The sequence below is a fragment of the Hyla sarda genome, chromosome 2 (assembly GCF_029499605.1).
Source record: "Hyla sarda isolate aHylSar1 chromosome 2, aHylSar1.hap1, whole genome shotgun sequence".
Taxonomy (NCBI): domain Eukaryota; kingdom Metazoa; phylum Chordata; class Amphibia; order Anura; family Hylidae; genus Hyla; species Hyla sarda.
Genome location: NC_079190.1, coordinates 145,287,190 through 145,308,636, shown reverse-complemented (window position 1 = coordinate 145,308,636; position 21,447 = coordinate 145,287,190). Strand labels below are relative to the sequence as shown.

At 42.6% G+C, this 21,447-nt stretch overlaps 1 protein-coding gene across 19 annotated transcripts in view; it reads left to right on the top strand.

Moving 5' to 3' along the window:
- Positions 1-21,447, top strand: part of MYCBP2 (MYC binding protein 2) — a 318,664-nt gene that overhangs the window by 239,809 nt on the left and 57,408 nt on the right. For 15 of the 19 annotated variants that reach the window (XM_056555563.1, XM_056555546.1, XM_056555556.1 and 12 more), the window contains 2 exons: positions 353-475; positions 9,435-9,596. In XM_056555563.1, the coding sequence (XP_056411538.1) occupies positions 353-475; positions 9,435-9,596 (285 nt within the window). The remainder of the gene's footprint in view (positions 1-352; positions 476-9,434; positions 9,597-21,447) is intronic. The other 4 variants (XM_056555564.1, XM_056555561.1, XM_056555559.1 and 1 more) reach the window with 1 other exon arrangement.

The window sequence follows — 21,447 nt, the reverse complement described above, 5'->3', positions numbered from 1 at the left end:
GTTTCACCGTATATTTTAAAGGAAATGTGTCATTACAGAGTATAATTGGTCCTGCCAAAAACAAGCCCTCATATTGATCTCTGGATGGAAAATTTAAGTAATTCCTCTTAATGGGTTAAACATTGAAAGCTTGTTGGTGACCCTATAAGAGTGGGTGTGGGGGGAGATGTTTTCTTTATATTTTACTGTAATTTTTTCTTTTTTTGTAAATATTGGTGCCAAAGTTTGGCATTTTCCTTAGTTGTTGTGGTGGTAGATTACAGCTAATTAAGGCTAAAATTGGCTGCTGTATGGTGGAATGTTCCAATAAATAAGTAGTGACTAAATTATTTGTCTGACTTTCGTTATACAGAGCAAGTTTTGGATCAGGGCTCTCAGACTCCACCTTCTAGCCCATTTTCTCTTCAGATATTTCGCCGTACTGCAAGCGGAACCATTGTGCCAGGGTTTGATTATAATCTTGGAAATAACAAAGGTATGTTGAAGTACCTACCAAATTACTTTGCTTCTCTTTATAGTCCCATGAATGTGACTAAGAGGTAAGTAATGCCATTTGGCAATAGGTTGTTTTACTTAATATATAGCTGTGCAGGACTTGGAGTTCTAGTGTTGTCCCTCTTGGGGCTTAAAGGGGTACTCCACTGACCAGCAGTCGAAAGTAAATGTTCCGAACTCTGTTTTCGCGCTGCGGGAGACAGCCACACCCCTCCTGACATCCCGGTCCATGGCATAGACTTGCATTGAGGGGGCGTGGGCGTGATGTCTTGAGGGGCGTAGCCGACCCCCGCAGTGCGAAAACAGCATTCGGAACATCTACTTCCGAACGCTGGCCAGTGGAGTACCCCTTTAAAAATGCATGCTTAATAAGGGGTACACTCTTGCCCCATCATATGTACAATGTCGTCAGCATTAACATGAGACCATAGTCTTCATCAATCTTATAGGTTTACTTTTTTATGAAAGATTTTTCATGACTGTGTAAACCACCAGTTTGTATTTATTTATTTATTTATTTATTTATTTTATTTAAATTTTTTTATTACCCTCCCATCCAGCAATTTATAAATACCAGAAAAAGTTGACAAAACGGTTTGTCATAGACACTTCACAGGTGCCCAATCTTTCTATCAGTTGTGTCCTGGTGAAAAAGAATTGTCTGAATTATATGTGAATATACTTTTAACAAGTGTCCATGGACATTAGCATTTTTATCTAGCGCCACCAACTGTCAAACATTTAAAGCCACATTCTTTTTTGGCAGCTGATTAATCTTTCTAGTCTTTGTTGTGGTGGACAGCTTAAATTTCAAATAATCTTGTATGACTTTTTTTTTTTGTAACATTGACTGACTAGTTTTTTCACACTGGGGTTTGTGTGGAGCAGAAATCACGTTTGCTATGTAACTATGAGCAGCTAGTCACTCTGAACCTGGTTCTGGTCATGCTGCGCAGCAAAGGGGAAAAACAACCTCCTTGTAAAAGGGGGAAGCAGGGCTGCTGCTGTTTAGTATTTCCCTGCTTTTAAAGAAGTAGTATCATGGACTGAACCTTATCCCCTATCCGCAGCATGGACCCCCGGCTCTCCTCCTGCGTATAGAAGTTTTTGTCCACGATACTTCTCCTATAATGCTCCTTAGAAATTAATATTTCCAGATGGAGTGTCCCTATAAATCTGGATTGCGACATTCAGTGTTTGTACTGTAGGTGCAGGTTTTTATAGGGGCCTAAAGCAGAACGCTTCATTTTATCATATTCATTGACCTATAAAGATGCATGTGTGGGTGTAGATATGTTCTGCAAATGCTGCCTGAATTGAGAAAATTCAATGGAAAGATATATAATTTTTTTTTGTCATAAATTAGTAGTACAAGCAATGATGAGGCTGTGTTCTCACATGTTTCTTTACTAAATTCAGGTTTTTTTTTGTTCCATATTATATGCTGCAACCCAGGACCAACTTTTAGATTAATCTATGTATTTTTTTTTAAGCAAATTATCCTCCAGTCCCGTTCAGAGCACACCGTATAGTTGTGGTGTTTGGTCAGTTTGTAGTTCAGAAAATGCCCATCCAAAGGACATACAGAACCAAGCAAAATGTGTAGTAAGATATGTTATGTTTGTATATACTTAGCCATGAGCTACTTAGAAAAGCGACACACATTAAAGTTAGATGTGCCAAACATCCCAAGGTAAAGACTTCCTGCAAAAGTGGGAAAAAAAATGTCTGGAAACACCACACCTGACTTGAGATTCACATAAGAAAGCTTTGTTATTGTTGTTTATTGTTGTCCTATTTATTTTTTCCATTGTGTCAGGATGTAGTTACTCTGGGTGTTTGGCACATGTGCCAGCTATACTTGGTTTAAAGAAAAACTGTCCTCCTACTGGGTTATAGTGTGGGTGAACAGGAGACCAGCACCCGGTCCTTCTGAAGAATTACGCGCTGGAGGCAGGCCTTCCGGCTGAATTTGAAAATTCATGGTAGCTGGTCACGTGAGTGCTTAGTAGGCAAAAGCATTCATGTGACCAGCGACCATGAGTATTCAGATTCACCCGGCGGGCCCGCCTCCAGCACGCAATTCAGGTTGTATGCAGTAATTTTTCCGCCACAATGTCCCCTCACTGTATCGTGTCCGTAATGAATTACGGGCATATACGGGTGCAAACGGGCAGTTACAAAACCCCATAAGCTGCAATGCGATTTAGTCACGGCCATCAGGGGTTTTGTAACGGCCGGTTTTCCCCAATTTAGTGACGGAACTTGTGACGGACGTTCCTAAACGGAACTATTTCATAGTGTGAAAGAGGCCTTAGACTTTTTTTTTCTGTCACCGGTCTCCCATTCCCCGGCAACTGGGCCCACTGCTGAAATGCCAGTAATCCCCACTATACCCGCTACTGTGCCTGCCTGATACAGGGGTTGGGGGGAACCTTCACCTGGAAGACACCCTGGGCATTGTATCATTGTGGACCATCTCAGCAAATTCAGTTGAATTGTCAACAGGAGTTCCTCCTTTCTATGCAGTTCATGGGGTTGAGCTTCAATCTTTCTCACAAGATCCTTTCCCATCCAGTCTGGAGTCTCCATGCTTTTTAAAGACAGACTTCACTCAATCTCCTTCTGCATGCAGGTTTTAAGTAGGAAGGTCCTTGGATTCAAAGCCGTCCACTTTGCCCAGTTTTACTCTTGCCCCTTCTAAAGGATGAACCTGGAACACTGGGCTCTCCTAGGCCGAGCAGATTTGGCCAGAGTTTCAAACTCTCTGGGGTCCATATACTCGAAGTGGGCGACTGTGCACCAGACTTACTCAGCCATGAAAAACTAGACCATGGGGTTTGGGCCCTTCAACAAGAGATCTTTTTCAAATGGTCACAAACGGGGCATTCCCAACATAAACTTCTTTGTTTCCCATCTCCGTTGCAAACCTTTAGCCTTTGTGATCAGGGTCCACAATTCTCACAGTGGACATCTTTTTGGTTCCCTGGGACCCATTCCATTTACTGTATGCCTTCACCCCTCTTTCATTCCTTCCCTGGACTCACAAGCACCTCAAGACAATCGGGGTTCCTACCATTTTTCTGGCACTCTGTTGGCCTCGCAGGACTCAATTGTCCTGCTTCCTGTGCCCTCCTTTCTTCTGGAGGTGGTCTCCATCTTTCATATCAATGAGACCTTGTCCTCCCTTTGTTTGGGGGGGGGGGGGGGGGGCTTTCTTGGCAGTCTGCCATTAGGTGTCCTCTTCCCAGGGTTGCAATGCTGCTGTCTTGGCCTCTGTACACACTTTTTTCTTTTCTACCGGATTCATACTTTTCCACCAATCTGGGCCACAAGACACTTCAAAAGAAAAATGAACATGCAACTAGCCTAATGCACAATGGCTTGGTGTTTCCACTAATGCAATCCACAAGAAAATGTTTTTTTTTTTACTGCCAGGTTTTCCTACAAATTAAACTGTTATGATGCTATTTTAATAAGCTGATAACAAAAAGCAATTGTCCAAAGCTCTGTAAGTGGTGTGATAAGCTGCCCCACTACCAGACAGTGTAAACACCATGGTGGAGATTTATCAAAACCTGTGCAGAGGAAACATTGCCCAGTTGCCCATAGCAACCAATCAGATTGCTTCTTTCATTTTTAACCTGGGCCTCTGCAAAATAAAAGAAGCAATCTGATTGGTTGCTATGGGAAAATTTTTCTCTGAACAGGTTTTAATAAATCTCCCCCCATTATTTGTGGGCCCTCAGGTTTTATGGTTTAGGAATTAAAATGTTTGTGGATTTAAAATACTTAAAGGGGTACTCCGGTGGTTAATTTTTTTGACTATATGGCATCTTCTCTGTAAGTTTAGTTTTTTTGCAATATACATGTGTTATATGTTTTGGCAGCATGTGTGTGTTTTTCTTACCTGTTTGTTGGGCAGGAAGTTCTGTAGTTCAGAGGGTATTCTTTTACTGTTGTCCACAGTTCTGTTGTGGACAAGATGTCACAGCTTCTTTTTTTTTTTTTCTCTGTCTGCATGAGGAATAAGCCACGCCCCCTCATCTCATCCAGCTGAGTACACAGCTGAGTACACTTCCCCTCCCCCTGCTCTGTATTCTAAGGACGCAGGTGTGCACAGGAGAAGGACCTCGCAGATAAGTGTTATCTGAAGGGGAGGATGAGAAGGTGCACGGGCTGGGGATGTATGGACTGCAGGGGAATAAATCTCATACTGGGAATGATCTCTATGGGGGAGATTTATCAAAACCTGTGCAGAGGAAAACTTGCCCAGTTGCCCATAGCAACCAATCAGATTGCCTCTTTCATTTTTCACAGACCTTCGTAAAAATGAAAGCCGCAAGCTGGTTGCTATGGGCAACTGGGAAAGTTTTCCTCTGCACAGGTTTTGATAAATCTCCCCCTATATGTGAAGTGGGAGGGGTGGGGGACTCCTGAATGACACATGCTGGGAGTTGTAGTCCCTGTTGGGTGTGTGTATGCTAGTGTTTACAAACCAGTGTGCCTCCAGCTGTTGCAAAACTACAACTCCCAGCATGCCCTGACAGCCTTTGGGCATGCCAGGAGATGTAGTTTTGCAACAGCATGAGGTACACTGGTTGGGAAACATTGTTCTAGCCTATACAGCATACACATGTTACACCAGTGTTTCCCAACCAGTGTGCCTCCAGCCAACCGAGGCTGATTATATTAGTGTGCTGTGTATAAGGGGGCTCACCCGGTAAAATAGTAGGATGGGTAAAGGGCGGAACAAACAAACAAAAACAAAAACTAAAAAAGTAGCCGCCCCAAACCAGGAAGGCATGTGGCATGCTGGGATTTGTAGTTTTCAGCACAGCAAGAAACAGGAATTAGAAGCAAAGATAGGAAAACAAAGTGGGGGATAAAAAGACAACAAAGAAAGGAAATAGAGTAGTTTAAACAACAAGAATAGAGATGAGCGAACTTACAGTAAATTTGATTCGTCACGAACTTCTCGGCTCGGCAGTTGATGACTTTATCCTGCATAAATTAGTTCAGCTTTCAGGCGCTCCCGTGGCCTGGAAAAGGTGGATACAGTCCTAGGAGAATCTTTCCTAGGACTGTATCCTTTTCCAGCCCACCGGAGCACCTGAAAGCTGAACTAATTTATGCAGGATAAGGCATCAACTGCCGAGCCGAGAAGTTCGTGACTAATCAAATTTACTGTAAGTTCGCTCATCTCTAAACAAGAATAGAAATGAAACATAACAAATAGGGTAAGTCACAAACGGAAAAACACGTTGACCAACGGAGTACCCCTTTAACTGAAGAGTTGTTTAAGGTTTCAGAAAATGAGACTTTGATTTGTTTTTCATTCTTGACCTTTAGGCTACTTTCTGATGTTCTAATGATTATATGTTCGGCCCAATTCCAGGCGAATACTACTACTACTTTTTAAATTTTATATATATATATATATATATAATATTTTATTATTTAATATTATTTTTATTTTTTTTTAACTTCGCAAGATGACTTGATAATGCACCAAACAGTAATTTATAATTTGAGATGTTGACCACAAGTACTTATATAGTTTTCTGTCCTGCAGTTTTCCCAATTGCCAAAAAGGGGTATTCCAGGGGGGGATTTTCAAATCAACTGGTAAAAAATAGAAAAAAAAATGGCTGAAACGTTGTACTTTTTACTTTTGAAATGTATCTGTTTTATTGTTGAATAAATAGAGATGATCCATATGACATGAGTAAGCTATACACTCATGTAAGTATAGAAATAAAGAAGACTCACTGAATTGCAGATTGGGGAATTCTCTCAAAGGTGTCCCAGCTGACTGTGATTTAGATGTGATGGTGCAGGGTATATACTATTGCTATCGAAGGGCGCTCTCATTAACTAATCACGGCCTCTCGTGTGTTTCTGTAGTTGTCAAGTATGCACAAATCTAGTTGGAGAATGGAATTTTGTCTATTTTGTATGTCCAATTTGCAAATCTACTGGTGCCAGAGATTTTTTATTAATATAAAAAAATATCAAGCCTTTTAGTTCTGATCAGCTGCTGTATGCTTCAGAGAAAGTTGTGTAGTTCTTTCCAGTCTGACCACATTGCTCTCTACTGCCATCCCTGTTCATGTCAGGAACTGTCTGGAACAGGAGAGTTCCGCTATGGAGATTTACTCCTGTATTGGACAGTTCCTGACAAGGACAGGGAGTACTGTAATCAGACTGGAAAGAACTACACAACTTCCTCTGGAGCTGACAAGTTCTAGAAGGCCTACGATTTTTACAAATTTAATTTACAAATCTGTATAATGTTCTGGCACTAGTTGACTAGAAATCCATTCCCCCCCCCCCCCCTCTCTAGTACCCCTTAAAGGGGTACTCCGGTGGAAAACTTTTTCTTTTTTTTAAATCAACTGATGCCAGAAAGGTAAACAGATTTGTAAATTACTTCTATAAAAAAAAATCTTAATCCTTCCAGTACTTATTAGTTGCTGAATACTACAGAGAAAATTTTCTTTTTAGAACACAGTGCTCTCTGCTGAATCACGAGCACAGTGCTCTCTGCTGACATCTCTGTCCATTTTAGGAACTGACCAGAGAAGCATATGTTTGCTATGGGGATTTTCTCCTACTCTGGAAAGTTCTTAAAATGGACAGAGATGTCAGCAGAGAGCACTGTGGTCATGATGTCAGCAGAGAGCTGTGTGTTCAAAAAAAAATAATTTCCGCTGTAGTATTCAGCAGATAATAAGAACTGAAAGGATTAAAAAAAATTTATAGAAGTAATTTACAAATCTGTTTACCTTTCTGGCACCAGTTGATTTAAAAAAAAAATAAATAACAATTCCACTGGAGTACCCCTTTAAGGGTACCTCTTATGATCTTGTTAAATTTTATAATCCTTCTAGTTCACTGTCCCATTATGATAAACCACCCCCTGCCTTTATTTTTTTTTTTTTTTTTTTAGTTTTCTATCTTGATATTGCTCTGTATTTTCTGCTCAGTCAGATTAACAGACTGGGAAGGGGTATTCCTAGCAGGCATGACATCATCTGAAGCCATACAGGGGAGAATTTCCTCCCTCACTCTGCTACACACAGCCCAGAACAGTTCAGTGTGTGAGGTGAGCTATGATTGGATAAGGCTGCACACACCCCCCCTCAGTATTTTCTGATTTAGAACTTCTGCCAGGCCAGCAGGAGTCCAAAGTCTGTGCAAGAGAGGGTGAAATGTGCTCTGGACAAGTAGGGAGACACCTAGTGGCAGCTTTTTTAAACACAAAAATATAACATAGAAAACTTTTTTTTTTTTTTTAAGCAAAGTACATTAGAAAGATTTATTTACTATAAGGAGTGCAATAGCAAAAATTAGTTTTAGAGTGTGCCCATTTAAGGAGGCCTTATATTTTCCTTACCTCCAGTTCGGTATGGCTGAACCTTTGTGTTCTCTAGGGGAAAGGTAAGCCACAGCCAGGCAACTTTGGTGCCAACTCATCCCACTTGGAAAAGAAAATATTTAACCGTTAAAAACCACTCCCACCATTTGCATCATCTGTCGGTGGATAGTCAGGAAGATGCTATATAACGAAGTCAGCAGAACCCTCCAGTAGAGGTGGGTTTGACTACTTTAGCCTAAGGTGTATGGGCACCTTTAGCATAATTTACACTCCTATGCATAGGGTATACAGCTGCTGGGGGGGGGGGGGGGGGGGGGACTGAGAAGGCATCACTGATATAAATTACCCCCCAAAAATTAAGTGGTCTCTGAAAGCGTGAAAGTATAACATGGAAATTGGTTACAAAGTCATAAAAAGTAAAACAAAATAAAGACAAAAGAAAAATAAGCAATCAATACACTTTGGAGCCAGATAGTGAAACATAGTTTTTTCCTAATATGTTTAAAAACTTTTGAAAAAAAGTTAGTACATTATCATGGGGGCAGACATATTTCTTGGAATACTTTACAGCAATCTCCATTATGGGCATCTGGTCGAGACTTTCTCAGCACAGGTTTTGATGAATTTCCCCCAATGACTTTATTTGTGTGTGTGTGTGTATATATATATATATTATATAATATATATTAATGTATATAATGTAATGCCGTACAGATAACTTTCCAGCAACCTTCCCCCTTATCACAGAGGAAAACTCCTCTTAGCTTTATGGCTTTTGGCTCAATTGCACAATTTCAGGATTACCTTTTTAACATAGACAAATATAATATGAACACATTCTTAAATAGGTTTAGCATAAAAACTTGATTTAAACAGTACGTCACTTTTTGATGACATGTTCCCTTTGAAGGGATTCTGTTGCCTCCAGGCCAATCCCCCCCTTCTAATGTAATCAGTGAATTGGTTAAGATTCCAAATGTGGTGTTTCTATCTTTTTACTCTTACTCACTTGCATGCTAACACACAGATGATTACTTGGCTCAAAAAATATAATGGAGAGGAATAGCTAGACTCCTGTACCTCTTGGCTTTATAGCAGGGGAATGCAGGTGCGTAGCAAGAAATTACAGATTAGGAATAAGTTTCTCTTATTCTGTTTATTGATCATTTTAGTTTTGGGGTGGTTTTGGAGGTGAAGGCCTCCTTAAGTTAGTGCTTCAGGGTCCTTTACAGTACACACTGTACCAGAATTGTACATTGAATGTGGTCATTGTAACTTGAGGGGACCATTGTGTAGGTAACTTAAAAGCAATAATCTGCTGGCATTTATCGATGAAGTCTTCTTGTTAAGAATTTTATTGTACTTTAGCAGACCTATTATTTTATTGCATGTTACAATACCTTTGCATGCCATACTGTGGTATTTTTCATTTAATACCAGGCTATTATATTTCTTTTTTTTTATTCTTTTTGATGAGTTCAGAAGTTCTGAACTCCTAATATTTGTTTTTAATTCATTCAATAACGGGTTGTAGTTTTGACTGTTTTGCCCATTGCAGGTGATCAGCTGAGTGCCATACTGAATTCCATTCAGTCACGGCCTAGTTTGCCAGCTCCTTCCATCTTTGATCAAGCTGCAAAACCTCCCTCTTCCCTAGTCCACAGCCCATTTGTGTTCGGACAATCCCCCTCCTTCCAGCAGCCTCAGCCTCCGCTTCAGAGTAAGTCTGTCCGTCTTACATGCTCATCCATCCATTCTTTCTGAGGCAGTGTCATCTTCCGATACCTTCATTTCTAAGCATGCATGGTTGTCTCCTGAAGAAAAGTCTTGCATAATGTTCCTATTCTGGCAGTTTGTGATTTAATCTTTAACTGTAGTTGTCTTGATTTTTGTTTTTGTTGAAATTAAATGCTTTGCATTTAATCAGTAATGTTAGAGTAGTCTGCCAAAGATTTAGTAGCCATATTCGATGATACTACAGTATTTCTCCTGTACACCTCGGTGGTTATGGTTAAGGAAAAAAATAGTCTATGAAAAGAATTCCGCTATGACCCTAGCTAGCGCTTCAATATGAGCATGAGTTTATTAAAGGGAATTTGTTACCTGGATTTTTTTTTCTAATTTATTTTCTGATTTCTAATTAATATATATTACAATATATATATATATGTATGTATCTTTCTTTGTACATTATTATGGGAGCAGCCATATTGCCTGAGCATCTGTTTTAACAGCATGCTTGGACTATAGAAAGCAAAGCATTCTACTGGAGAGGATTCAGTAGAAAGGTTTTCTTTGCATGACCTGTGACCTGTACAGTGAGTGGGAGAAGGGGAGCTGTTACAAGAATAAATAAAAGCACAGCAAACGGGGATTGCGTTAATCCAATCTCTGTATCCAAAATGTTTCAACTGTTCTACAAACATATACATGGGGAATAAATAAGAAGGGGAGCTGTGCCTATCACCTATTGCTCTGCCTGATGCTGTGGTGTTTTGATCCTGCATTTGAGAATTTTGAATAGTTAGAAGAGGAAGTTTCAGTTTATAAGTAGTCTGTGACCAGACTGAAAACTGCAAGATTTTGGGAATATTTTAAAATATACAGTAAAATTTTAAATTAGAAGAAAAAAAACACCCAAACTCTTAACTATGTGAAGTCATTGTTGCCGGAGTTCCCCTATATTTTGTACATATCATTTAATGATTTTACCAAACATCGTGCATGTTGCTTATTTATATGTGCATAGACATTTGCTTATAGTATATGATTTTCCATTTGTTTTTCACCACAGTTAATAAGGAAGTGTTACATACTATCCAGTAATACATGTTTGCGGTATTGGTTTGTTAAAAAATGCAATTTCTCTATCTGCTCCATTGGGGGACACAGACCTTGGGTATATGCTGTTGTTGCTAGGAAACTTGACACTATGGAAACCAAAAAGGTCGGCTCCTCCCAGTAGGATACACCCGCCTACAGAGCCTGAGGTAATCAGTTTTAGCTTAGTGTCTGCAGGAGACAGACGCTGGTCTGGGGTTTCCCAGGCCTGGTCAAAAATTTATTTTCCAGATTAGGGACGTTTAGTTTCTTATTCCCATAGCGTTCACTGTTTCCCCATTTGCGATTGAGGGGGCACAGGCATTGTGGATGTACTGTCAACCCCCTCTCGCCAATGGTCAGCGCCTGGGGTTGTACCTCATGGGTCCAGGTCCCCCACTTCTCCCTGCTCGTCTCGTTGTTACAGCCCGGTATGATGCAGGTGAATAAAAGCTGACTGAAGACTTCATCGGGTAAGTTCTTCTGAATGATGTGAGTATTTCATCCTCTGCAGACCCCCTGTTTTGGACCAACTCCTCTTTCTTATTGCCTAAGGATGTGGGGACCTTTTTCAATGAGGTGGGTCTGTTAACCCACCTTTTTTCTTACTGTCCCAGGGTCTCTCTTCCACAGGAACTGGTCTTGGGCCAAGGGATATTTGTCAGTGGTGTAGGACTGTCTCGGCGCCTTTCTTTTTCCTCTGCAGCCGCGGCTGCCGACTTCTGACTTCTCCCTTCCCCGCTCACATATGTACCTGCGTCGGCTCCGGCCGCATCATGTGTCAATGCGTCCGGAGCACAGTTTCTCCTCCCGTCGGCAGCTATAAGCTGTCGGCGGCGTGTTAACTCGCTCCCTTTGCCTTGCTCTCGCATATAGCTACGGGGGTTGAGAGCGGGCGCCATTATCACCGGCCATGTTGTTTTCTTTGCTCCGCCCACCCACAGCCGGCAGTGATCGTGCCCTATGAGGTACAGGCGCACTAATTACTTCTGCCAATTAGCGCAGTACACGCGCAGAGGGGCTCTAGGACCAATCAGAGGTGCCCTAGTCTAAACTGGCCCCTCTCTCTCATAGGTCCTGTCTCTCTTTCTCTCTCCCTCCCTCTCTCCCTCCCTCCCTCCCTCCCTCTCTCCCTCCCTCCCTCCCTCTCTCCCCCTCTCTCTCACTCCTTCCCTCCCTCTCACTCCTTCCCTCCCTCTCTCCCCCTCTCTCTCACTCCCTCTATCCCCCTCTCTCTCTCCCCCTCCCCGCCTGTGATGGAGAGGTTTTGCAGCCAAAGCGGGCACCCGCAAACCTACTTCTGCCTGAAGGGACGCCCCCACCCGCAGATTTTTCTCGGGTGGGAGGTCATCTGTTACTCTTCCGGGATGTCTGGGCCGCACATGTTAGGACTCCTGGGTCAGGGACATGGTATCCAATGGTTACCGGATAGTTTGCCTCCCTTCTAAGGAATCGCTTTTTTCTGTCCCTGTCCCCCTCTCTAGCGAAGGCTTTTAGAGGCGCACTACAGTTCCTTCTCATCCAGGGAGTAATTGTCCTGGTTCCTCCCAGGGTGCGTTTCCGAGGTTTTTACTCCAACCTCTTCGTGGTCCCCAAGAAAGGGGGTTCCGTACGCCCAATCATGGATCTGAAGCGCCTCAACCAGCATCTTCTCCTTCACCATTTCTGCATGGAGTCTCTCCGATCGGTCATGGCGACCATGCATCAAGCGGAGTTTTTCTTTGGTGGACATCAAGGATGCCTACCTCCACATTCTGATTTTCCCAGGACGCCAGCGGTACCTCTGCTTTGCTGTTCAGGAAGGCCATTTTCGGTTTGTGGCTCTCCCCTTCAGCCTGGCTACTGCTCCGAGGGTCTTCACCAAGGTCCTGGAGCCGGTGATCGACCTCCTACGGACCAGAGGTGTCTCAGTGATTCCTTACTTGGACGACCTCCTGATCAAGGCACCGACCTGAGCCCAGAATCTAGAGAGTCTCTCCCTCACCCTTCAGGTCTTATCTCGCTTCAGCTGGATGGTCAATCAGGACAAGTACAACCTCTCTCCCACCCAGTCCCTGATATTTTTAGGACTTCAGTTTGAAACGACATCTGCCCGGATTCGGCTTCCTCCGGGCAAGCGGCTGACTCTCTTGTTTGGGGTTTGGACACTTCGGAACCCCGCCCTGGTTTCCATTCGCTTTTGAATGGAAGTCCTGAGTCGGATGGTGGCGGCCACGGAGGCCGTTCCGTTCGCTCAGTTTCATTTCCGACCCCTTCAACTCGTGAGTCTATCCCGGTGGGACAGGTCTCCCTTGTCTCTCGATTGCAGGATTGTCCTTCCTCTGAGGTCCTGCCGGTCCCTTCTGTGGTTGCTTCGCTCTCCCCTTCTTCTTCAGGGGCACTCCTTTTTGCCCCTCCACTGGCAGGTCATTACGAGGGATGCCAGCCTTTCTGGTTGGGGGGGGGTGTTTTCCGGGACCGGACAGTCCAGGGCCTTTGGTCCCCCCGAGAAGCCCTTCTCCCAATCATCGTATTGGAGCTGAGGGCAATCGATCTCTGCCTGTTACATTGGGAGATCCTTCTTCAGGGCCGCCCGGTTCGCGTCCAGTCGGACAACTCCACTACTGTTGCGTACATCAATCACCAGGGCGGCACTCGCAGCTCCGCGGCAATGGCCGAAGTATCCAAAATTCTCCTCTGGGCGGAACTCTGAGTTCCAGCCATCTCGGCGATTTCACATCCCGGGAGTCAACAACTGGGACGCGGACATTCTCTGCCGGTCCTCAGCCGCCCCCGGTGAGTGGTCCCTTCATCCGTAGGTATTTGCGGAAATCTGCACCCCCTGGGGCACTCCAGACGTGGACCTCTTTGCATCCCGCTACAACCAGAAGGTTCCCCTCTTTGTGACGAAGTCCCGGGACCCCTGGGCTCTAGCCGTGGATGCTCTGGTGATTCCTTGGTCGGGCTTCCCCCTACCCAATCTGTTCCCTCCTCTTCCTCTCCTTCCCAGGGTCCTGAGGAAGCTCAAAGCAGAAGGCGTTCCCGCCATTCTCGTGGCTCCGTACTGGCCCCGGAGGGTGTGGTACGCCGACGTGATGCGGCTTCTGGACGACGTGCCACTGCGCCTTCCGCTTCGTCCAGACCTTCTCTCTCAGGGTCCAAATTTACTGTCGCTGCATTTGACGGCGTGGCGGTTGAGACCACGGTTCTAAGGGCCCGAGGTTTCTCTCCCAAGGTGATTCGCACCATGCTTAGGGTGCGCAAGCCCTCCTCTGCAAAGATTTACCACCGTACCTGGTGGTCTTATTTTTATTGGTGTGAATCTGTCTTTTTCTCCAGTTGTGTTCTCCCTCCCCCGACTTCTTTCCTTTTTGCAGTCGGGGCTGGAACAATGGTTGGCTCTCAGCTCCCTTATGGGTCAGGTTTCGGCCCTTTCCATTCTCTTCCAACGCCCTCTAGCGTCAGATTCTCATGTTCTGACTTTTCTTCAGGGAGTGACCCAAGTGGCCCCTCCTTACAGGTCCCCTACACCACCTTGGGATCTGAACATGGTCCTTAATGCCCTGCAGGACACTCTCTTTGAACCCCTCAGGGAGGTTTCCCTTCGTCTTCCTTCCTGGAAGGTGGCATTCCTTATTGCAATTACCTCTATTAGACTGCTTTCAGAGCTGGCGGCTCAATCCTGCCGCTCTCCCTTCCTGATCATCCACCAGGACAAAGTTGTTTTTCCTCCGGTTCCATCTTTTTTTACCTAAGGTGGTTTCCGCTTTCCACCTCCAATGAGGACATCGTCCTCCCATCCTTTTGCCCCGCTCCATCTCATCCCAAGGAGCGTTTGCTCCGTAAACTGGATGTGGTGCGGGCTGTAAGAACCTACCTTTCTATCACTTCTTCCTTTCGTCAGTGTGACTCCTTTTTTGTTCTTATGGATGGTCGCCGTAAGGGACAACCTACTTCTAAGGACACCATTTCATGGTGGATCAGGTCTGCCATTTTGGAAGCTTACCGTTGTAATGGGAAGACCCCTCCCTTTAAGGTTTCAGCTCAATCCATGCATTCTATCGGAGCTTCCTGGGCTCTCCATAACAGGGCTTCGGCCTCACAAGTCTAAGGCAGCTACCTGGTCTTCCTTGCACACTTTTACAAAATTCTACCAGGTTCATACCTTTGCATCCGCTGATGCTAGTCTGGGCCGTAAGGTGTTGCTGGCGGCGGTGGTCCAGCCTGCCCCCTGACTGGTTTCTGTGCCCACCCTAGGGACGGTTTTGTTACGTCCCAAGGGCTGTGTCCCCCAATGGAGCCGATAGAGAAAAGGAGATTTTCTGTTCTTACCGTAAAATCCTTTTCTCTGAGGATCCATCAGGGGACACAGCTCCTGCCCTTTCTTTTGGTGTTCCTGGTTTGGTTACCTGTACGAGGGTGCGTTCAGTTGTATTTTGTTCTGTGGTTACCTCAGACTGGTCTTGGTTTTCTGCCTTTCAGTCCTCTCCTACTGCTCTGGGACTAAACTGATTACCTTAGACTCTGTAGGCGGGTATATCCTGCTGGGAGGAGCCGACCTTTTTGGTTTCCATAGTGTCAAGTCTCCTAGCAACAACAGCATATACCCAAGGTCTGTGTCCCCCAATGGATCCTCAGAGAAAAGGATTTTACGGTAAGAACAAAAAATCTCCTTATTTAGCAAGGTTTTCTGGTGGACCACACCGTTAAACATTAATGGTTGAAAATGTTGAATTATTTTTCTTTACTTATTTCTTTTAAACCTTTGTTTAAAGGGGTACACCGGCGACGCCGTGATCGAGAGTCATCAGACACGGATCGATTTTTTTATTTTTTTTCCTCCGGGAGGCTGATGATAGGGGGTGCTGCATGAGAGATTGCAGGGGTCCCCAGCAGCAGGATCCCTGCGATCAGACATCTTATCCCCTATCCTTTAGATAGGGGATAAGATGTCTAAGCCTGGAGTACCCCTTTAACAAGGCAGAGATGGTTGGCTTTATGTGTCTAACTTTTGAAGATGAAATTCATTGCTGCCTGATTAACCCATTAAGAACTCAGCCCATTTGGGCCTTAAGGACTTATTTTTAAGTTTTCATTTTTTCCTCCTTGCCTTCAAAAAATCATAACTTTTATATTTTCATCCACAAACTAGTATGAGGGCTTGTTTTTTTAGCGAGCAGTTGTCCGTTGTAATGCCATCATTCACTTTACCATAAAATGTGTGGCGTAACCAAAAAAAACTGTGTGTGGGGAATTTAAAAAGAAAACCGCAATTTTGTTTCGTTTCCACGCTGTACAATTTACAGTAAAAATGACATGTTGACTTCATTCTTTGGGTCAATACAATTAAAATGATACCCATGATAACATACTTTTCTATTACTATTGCACTTAAAAAAAAATCGCAAACTGTTTAACCAAATTAGTACATTTAAAATCCCCCTATTTTGAAAACCTGTAACGTTTTCATTTTTCCGAATAAGCGGTGGTATGAGGGCTCATTTTTTGCGCCGTGATCTGAACTTTTTATTGATACCATATTTGCTTATATAAAACTTCTAATACATTTTTTTTATAATTTTTTTTTGGAATAAAATGGTATCATTAACATTTTGTTTTAATAGTTGGGATATTTACGCATGCGGCGATACCAAATATTTGTATAAAAATTTTTTTTACACTTTTTGGGGGTGAAATAGTAAAAAAAAGGGACAATTTATGTTTTTATTGGGGGAGGGGGTTTTTACATTTTTTTTTTTTTACTTTTTATTTGTACACTTTAATAGTCCCCATAGGGGACTATTTATAGCAATCATTCGATTGCTAATACTGTTCAGTGCTATGCATAGGGCATAGCACTGATCAGCATTATCGGTCATCTTCTGCTCTGGTCTGCTCGATCGCAGACCAGAGCAGAAGACCAGTGGAAGGCAGCGGAGGCAGGTGAGGGGACCTCGGCGATCTGATTATCCGTTTGTGTCCGAAGCGCTGCAGATGCCGTGATCTGTATTGATCACGGCATCAGGTTAATGGCGAACATCCGCGCGATAGCGGATGTCCGCCATTACAGCCGGGACATGCCGAGCATCGCTCCGATGCTCGCGGTTATGTATAGGACGTAAATGTATGTCCTGGTGCGTTAAGTACCGTCTCACCAGGATGTACATTTACGTCTGGCGTCGTTAAGGGGTTAAAGGGACATGAAATAACTTAATGTGGTGTAGGATGACATTGCGCAAAATATACAATTGTTTTGACTCATACAACAGCTTAGTTAACCCCTTAATGATACATGATGAATCAGTAATGGCACCGTTATGGTGGGTGTTATTTCCATTGTCGACTATTAAATGTTTAAAGAGGAACTCGATTTGAAAACATTTTCCACTGAACTGGTGCCAGAAAGTTAAACAGATTTGTAAATTACTTCTATTTAAAAATCTGAAGCCTTCAAGTACTTATCAGCTGCTGTATACTGCATAGAAAGTTGTGTAGTTATTTCCAGTCTGACAACAGTGCTATCTGTACGGGTCAGTAACTGTCCAGATTAGAAGCAAATCCCCATAGAAAACCTATCCTTCTCTGGACAGTTCCTGACATGGACAGAAGTGTCAGCAGGGAGCACTGTTGTCAGGCTGGAAAGAACTTCACAAATTTCTCTGTAGTATACAGCGGCTGATAAGTACTGGTAGGGTTAAGATTTTTAAATAGAAATCATTTACAAATCTCTCTTAACTTTCTGGAGCCAGTTGATTGTCAAAACTGAAAGTGGCACTTCAACAGTAATTGATGCTCATATGGATTGGTTCCCCCACAATGCAATAATGGGGAGCAAATCCATTTTCCATGGCAGCCCAATGCCTGTACTAGGCAGAAAGGTTGTAGCCGTTTTTAAAGCTAATGTCAGATCTGGATGGGAAAGATTGTTGTGAGGTTTGTTTGTTTTTCCACACATTTCTCAATTTAGGCTTTAAATACTGAGAGGAATTTACCAATGTTGGTGTGGCTGAAGTGATTTTTCTACATGGTTTGTAGTGGTTTATTTTTGTTTGGTTTGTTTTTTGGTTGTTTTTTTTTTTGTGCACTTGCTCCAAATTTATCAAAAAGGTGAAAGCTAAATTAGGGGCAGGTCCACAGGTGTCATGCAAGTATGTTGTTAAAAGCACCCAATGAAGCCGGCCCAATGATGGTGTAGATTGGCACCTGATCTGTGCCTTTTTTTTTATTTATTTTTTTGCATCTTAAGGGTATGCGCACACTACAGAGTGTGAACAGAATCTCTGATCGCTGAATTCAGCGAGTGGGGATTCAGACTGGCAGCCGGCTGCTATGCAGTGCTCGCGGACTTCCGCGCAAAGAATGAACATGTTCTCTCTTTGCACGGAACAATTTCAGCGGTGGAATTGTCCGCCACTGAAATTCCGCAGTGTGAACGGGTCTCGCGGAGACCCATTCACACTAATGTTAAGTTCACACCGTGGGAATTCCGTAGTGTGAATATACCCTTATGTAAAAAAGCGAAGTGCAAAATTCATGACCACTACAAAAAAGTAACCATGAAGTACTCTACTACATAAGTTTTGGGAAATTTCTACACCCAAAGATGCATTGAAAAATGTGCAATCGCTTAACTGCGCCAAAATATTCACCTAATATACACAACAAAACAAGCTGGGTTTTGTCTGTTCGTGTAATATATCCATACGATCACCGTAATGTAGTCTTTGCAGCAAAGTACAGCCACATATTAGGCTTTAACCTACCATTAAAGACCTCAGACCAATTTTGGTTGCATGATTCAGTCACACATATGTATATGTCTTGTACATGTGTAGCTAAACCCACCAATTTTAGCAGGACCAGGCAACCATCTGATTTGTATGGAGCTACCCTACAGATTGTTAGCTAAGAAAAGCGCAAGCATGTTGAATTTCAAATGCTGGTGCTTTAGTTCTTGGCAGATAAGCCACCACCCGAGGAGTTTGACAGCGGTTTACCCCCTTTCCAAATTCATATGCATGGCTCAGTCAATAGAAACAGTAGTCTGTACAGTACATAGGCACTTTTATCTTGATACAACTTAGTTGTGCGCTTTTTTTTTTTGTAAAAAAGTTTCACACAACCTAATCAAACACGTCAAAGAAACTTTGATATTGATTTTTAGCATAACAGCTGAAAAGCCTGTTCATCCATATGACGGTTCAAACATGGATTTCTGTAATGAATCTGCGATGTGTAACTTTACCTTAACCTGTTGACTAAACCGGAAGCCAGTACGTTGTCATGGCAGCCCAAGGACCATGGTGGCTGTTGAGACACATCTGTAGTAGTAGATCACTGAGAAATCAATTTAGTATGCTGATTTGAATAAGCAATAAAATAATTGCTTAAAGAAGCCCCCTAAAAATTTTAATATGTTTAACAATATAAAAAAAATCCCCTCCACAAAATTTATTTACCCTCCTTTTTTAGTAATTTTTTTATTTATATTTTAAAATGTAAACAAAATAACTCAAAACCCATGCATGTGAAAATGTCCGGACGATATAAAAAATATAGCATTAGGCTAAGTTTCTACTTTTTGTGGAAAAACTCCAAGAAAAACGCCAATTCTGCCGCATGGCATTATTTCGTCTAAAAAGCACTGCGGCCAGATGTTAGCTCTAAATCAATGAGAAATCGCTAAATTCTTTTTCCACTCTTTTTTTTTTTTTAGCTCCTTGGCGGTTTTGCAAAGTCACAGCATGTTGAGCCAATGTTATTTTTTTCCCCTGAAATCGTGGCGTTTTTCTCCCATAGAAGTCTATGGGAGTGAAAAAAACGCCAAGAAAAACGACATGTGGGTTTTAACGTTGGCGTTTTTGCAGGCGTTTTTTATTCTTTTTTGGACTTTAGCTATCCAAAAAAGTGAGGGGAGATACCTTTTCTTTAATAAAATTTCATAGAGTACTATTAAAAAATTAATTAAAAGGATACAGTAGTGATGGAATAAATTGGAACGAAATTTATCTTTTTTTATAACAAAATTTGTATGAATTTTTAATTAAAACAGGTATCAATTTATATGGGTGGGCAGGGCACTAAAAATATAGCCGACAATAATACAAATGTGGTGTTTTTTTCACTTTTTTTCTTTATTTTTTTACATATTTTTAGGTAGTTCTACTACACACTGTTCCATGATGGGAATAGTAGTACTTGTACTAATTGACAGATCACTCGGCTCCATTGTGATCCTCCTGTATAATTTATAGATGCGGGCGGCCGCTCTTCTATGGTCCCCTGCACCACCATATATACACCTATTCATATTTCCTGCAGAGAGCTGTGATTGGCCAGAGGGTTCCACAACTCTTTGTGGGAAATATGAATAGGTGTATATATGTCAGTGCAGGGGACCATGGAAGAGCGGCCGCCAGCATCTATACATTATACAGGAGGATCACAGCGGGTGTCAGGAGTGATACCCGCAGTGATCTGTTCTGAACTGCATGTACTACTACTCCCAACATTCCCAACACTCTACTCCTAACACTGCAACGTGCTGGGAGCTGTAGTACCTGCATTAATAGACAGATCGCACAAGGTGTCAGAAGTTACACTCCCTGCGATCTGTCTATTAATGCAGGTACTACAGCTCCCAGCATGGAGCAGAGTGTGCTCCATGTTGGGAGTAGTAGTACCTGCAGTTAAAAACAGATCACAGCGGGTATCACTCCTGGCACTTGATGCGATCGTCCATAATATGGCGGAGATGCGGAGAGGCTCTATACAGCACTCACACCTCTGCACTATACTCCGGCCAGTGATGTGAATAGAACATCGCTGATTCATATTTCCCGCTGAGAGCGATGATTGGCTGCCACCATCTGGCCAATCCCCACTCTGGGCGAAAAATATGAATTTGTTCTATTCACATCACTGGCCGGAGTACAGAGCAGAGATGTGAGCGCTGTATAGAGCCGCTCCGCATCTCTGCTTAATTATGGACGATTGCATCGGGGGCGATATATCTATTAGTACAGGCACTACTACTCCCATCATAGAACAGTCTGTTCCATGCTGGGAGTAGTAGTACTACCTAAAAAAGTAAAAAATAGAGAGAAAAAAGTGAAACGCACACTTTATTAATTAAAATGTCATTATAAAAAATATAAATTTCGTTTTTTCCATCACTATTTCATTTTTTTTTTTGTATCCAACAAAGTTTGGGGGGGAAAAAAAAACGCAGAAAGGCCCAAAAATGCAATTTCCACTCAAATGCAAAAAACGCAAGGCAAAAACCCCAAACACAGGAAAATGCCAAATGTCAGAATTCTCATTTTTTATCACCTTGCATCCCACCAAAAAAGGAATAAAAAGCTATAAAACTACAAATTATGTAACTGAAAGTTACAGGTTCAGAAAATAGAGATTTATTTTTTATTTTTAGTAAAACAAATTGGATGTCTTTGTAAATATACCATCCTGAGAAAAAAATGACAATTTTCGGACACTGTGAACAGCGTAAAAATGTTATGCTTTCAAACACCTTTACAAATATTTTTTTTTTTCTGTTTTGCTTTATATTTTATAGTAACATGAAGGATGTCATTACAAAATAAAATTGTACATCGAGGAGAAGAAGGTGAAAAGACCGCACTCACCCACTGTACTCGCTGGTAGATTGCAGATTTATTCAGAATGCAAAAAACAATTCCATATGGTGGAGGACGTGGAGGGGAAAAAAAAGCCAAACGGACTAGTTTCGCGCCAGCCGGCGCTTTCTCTGA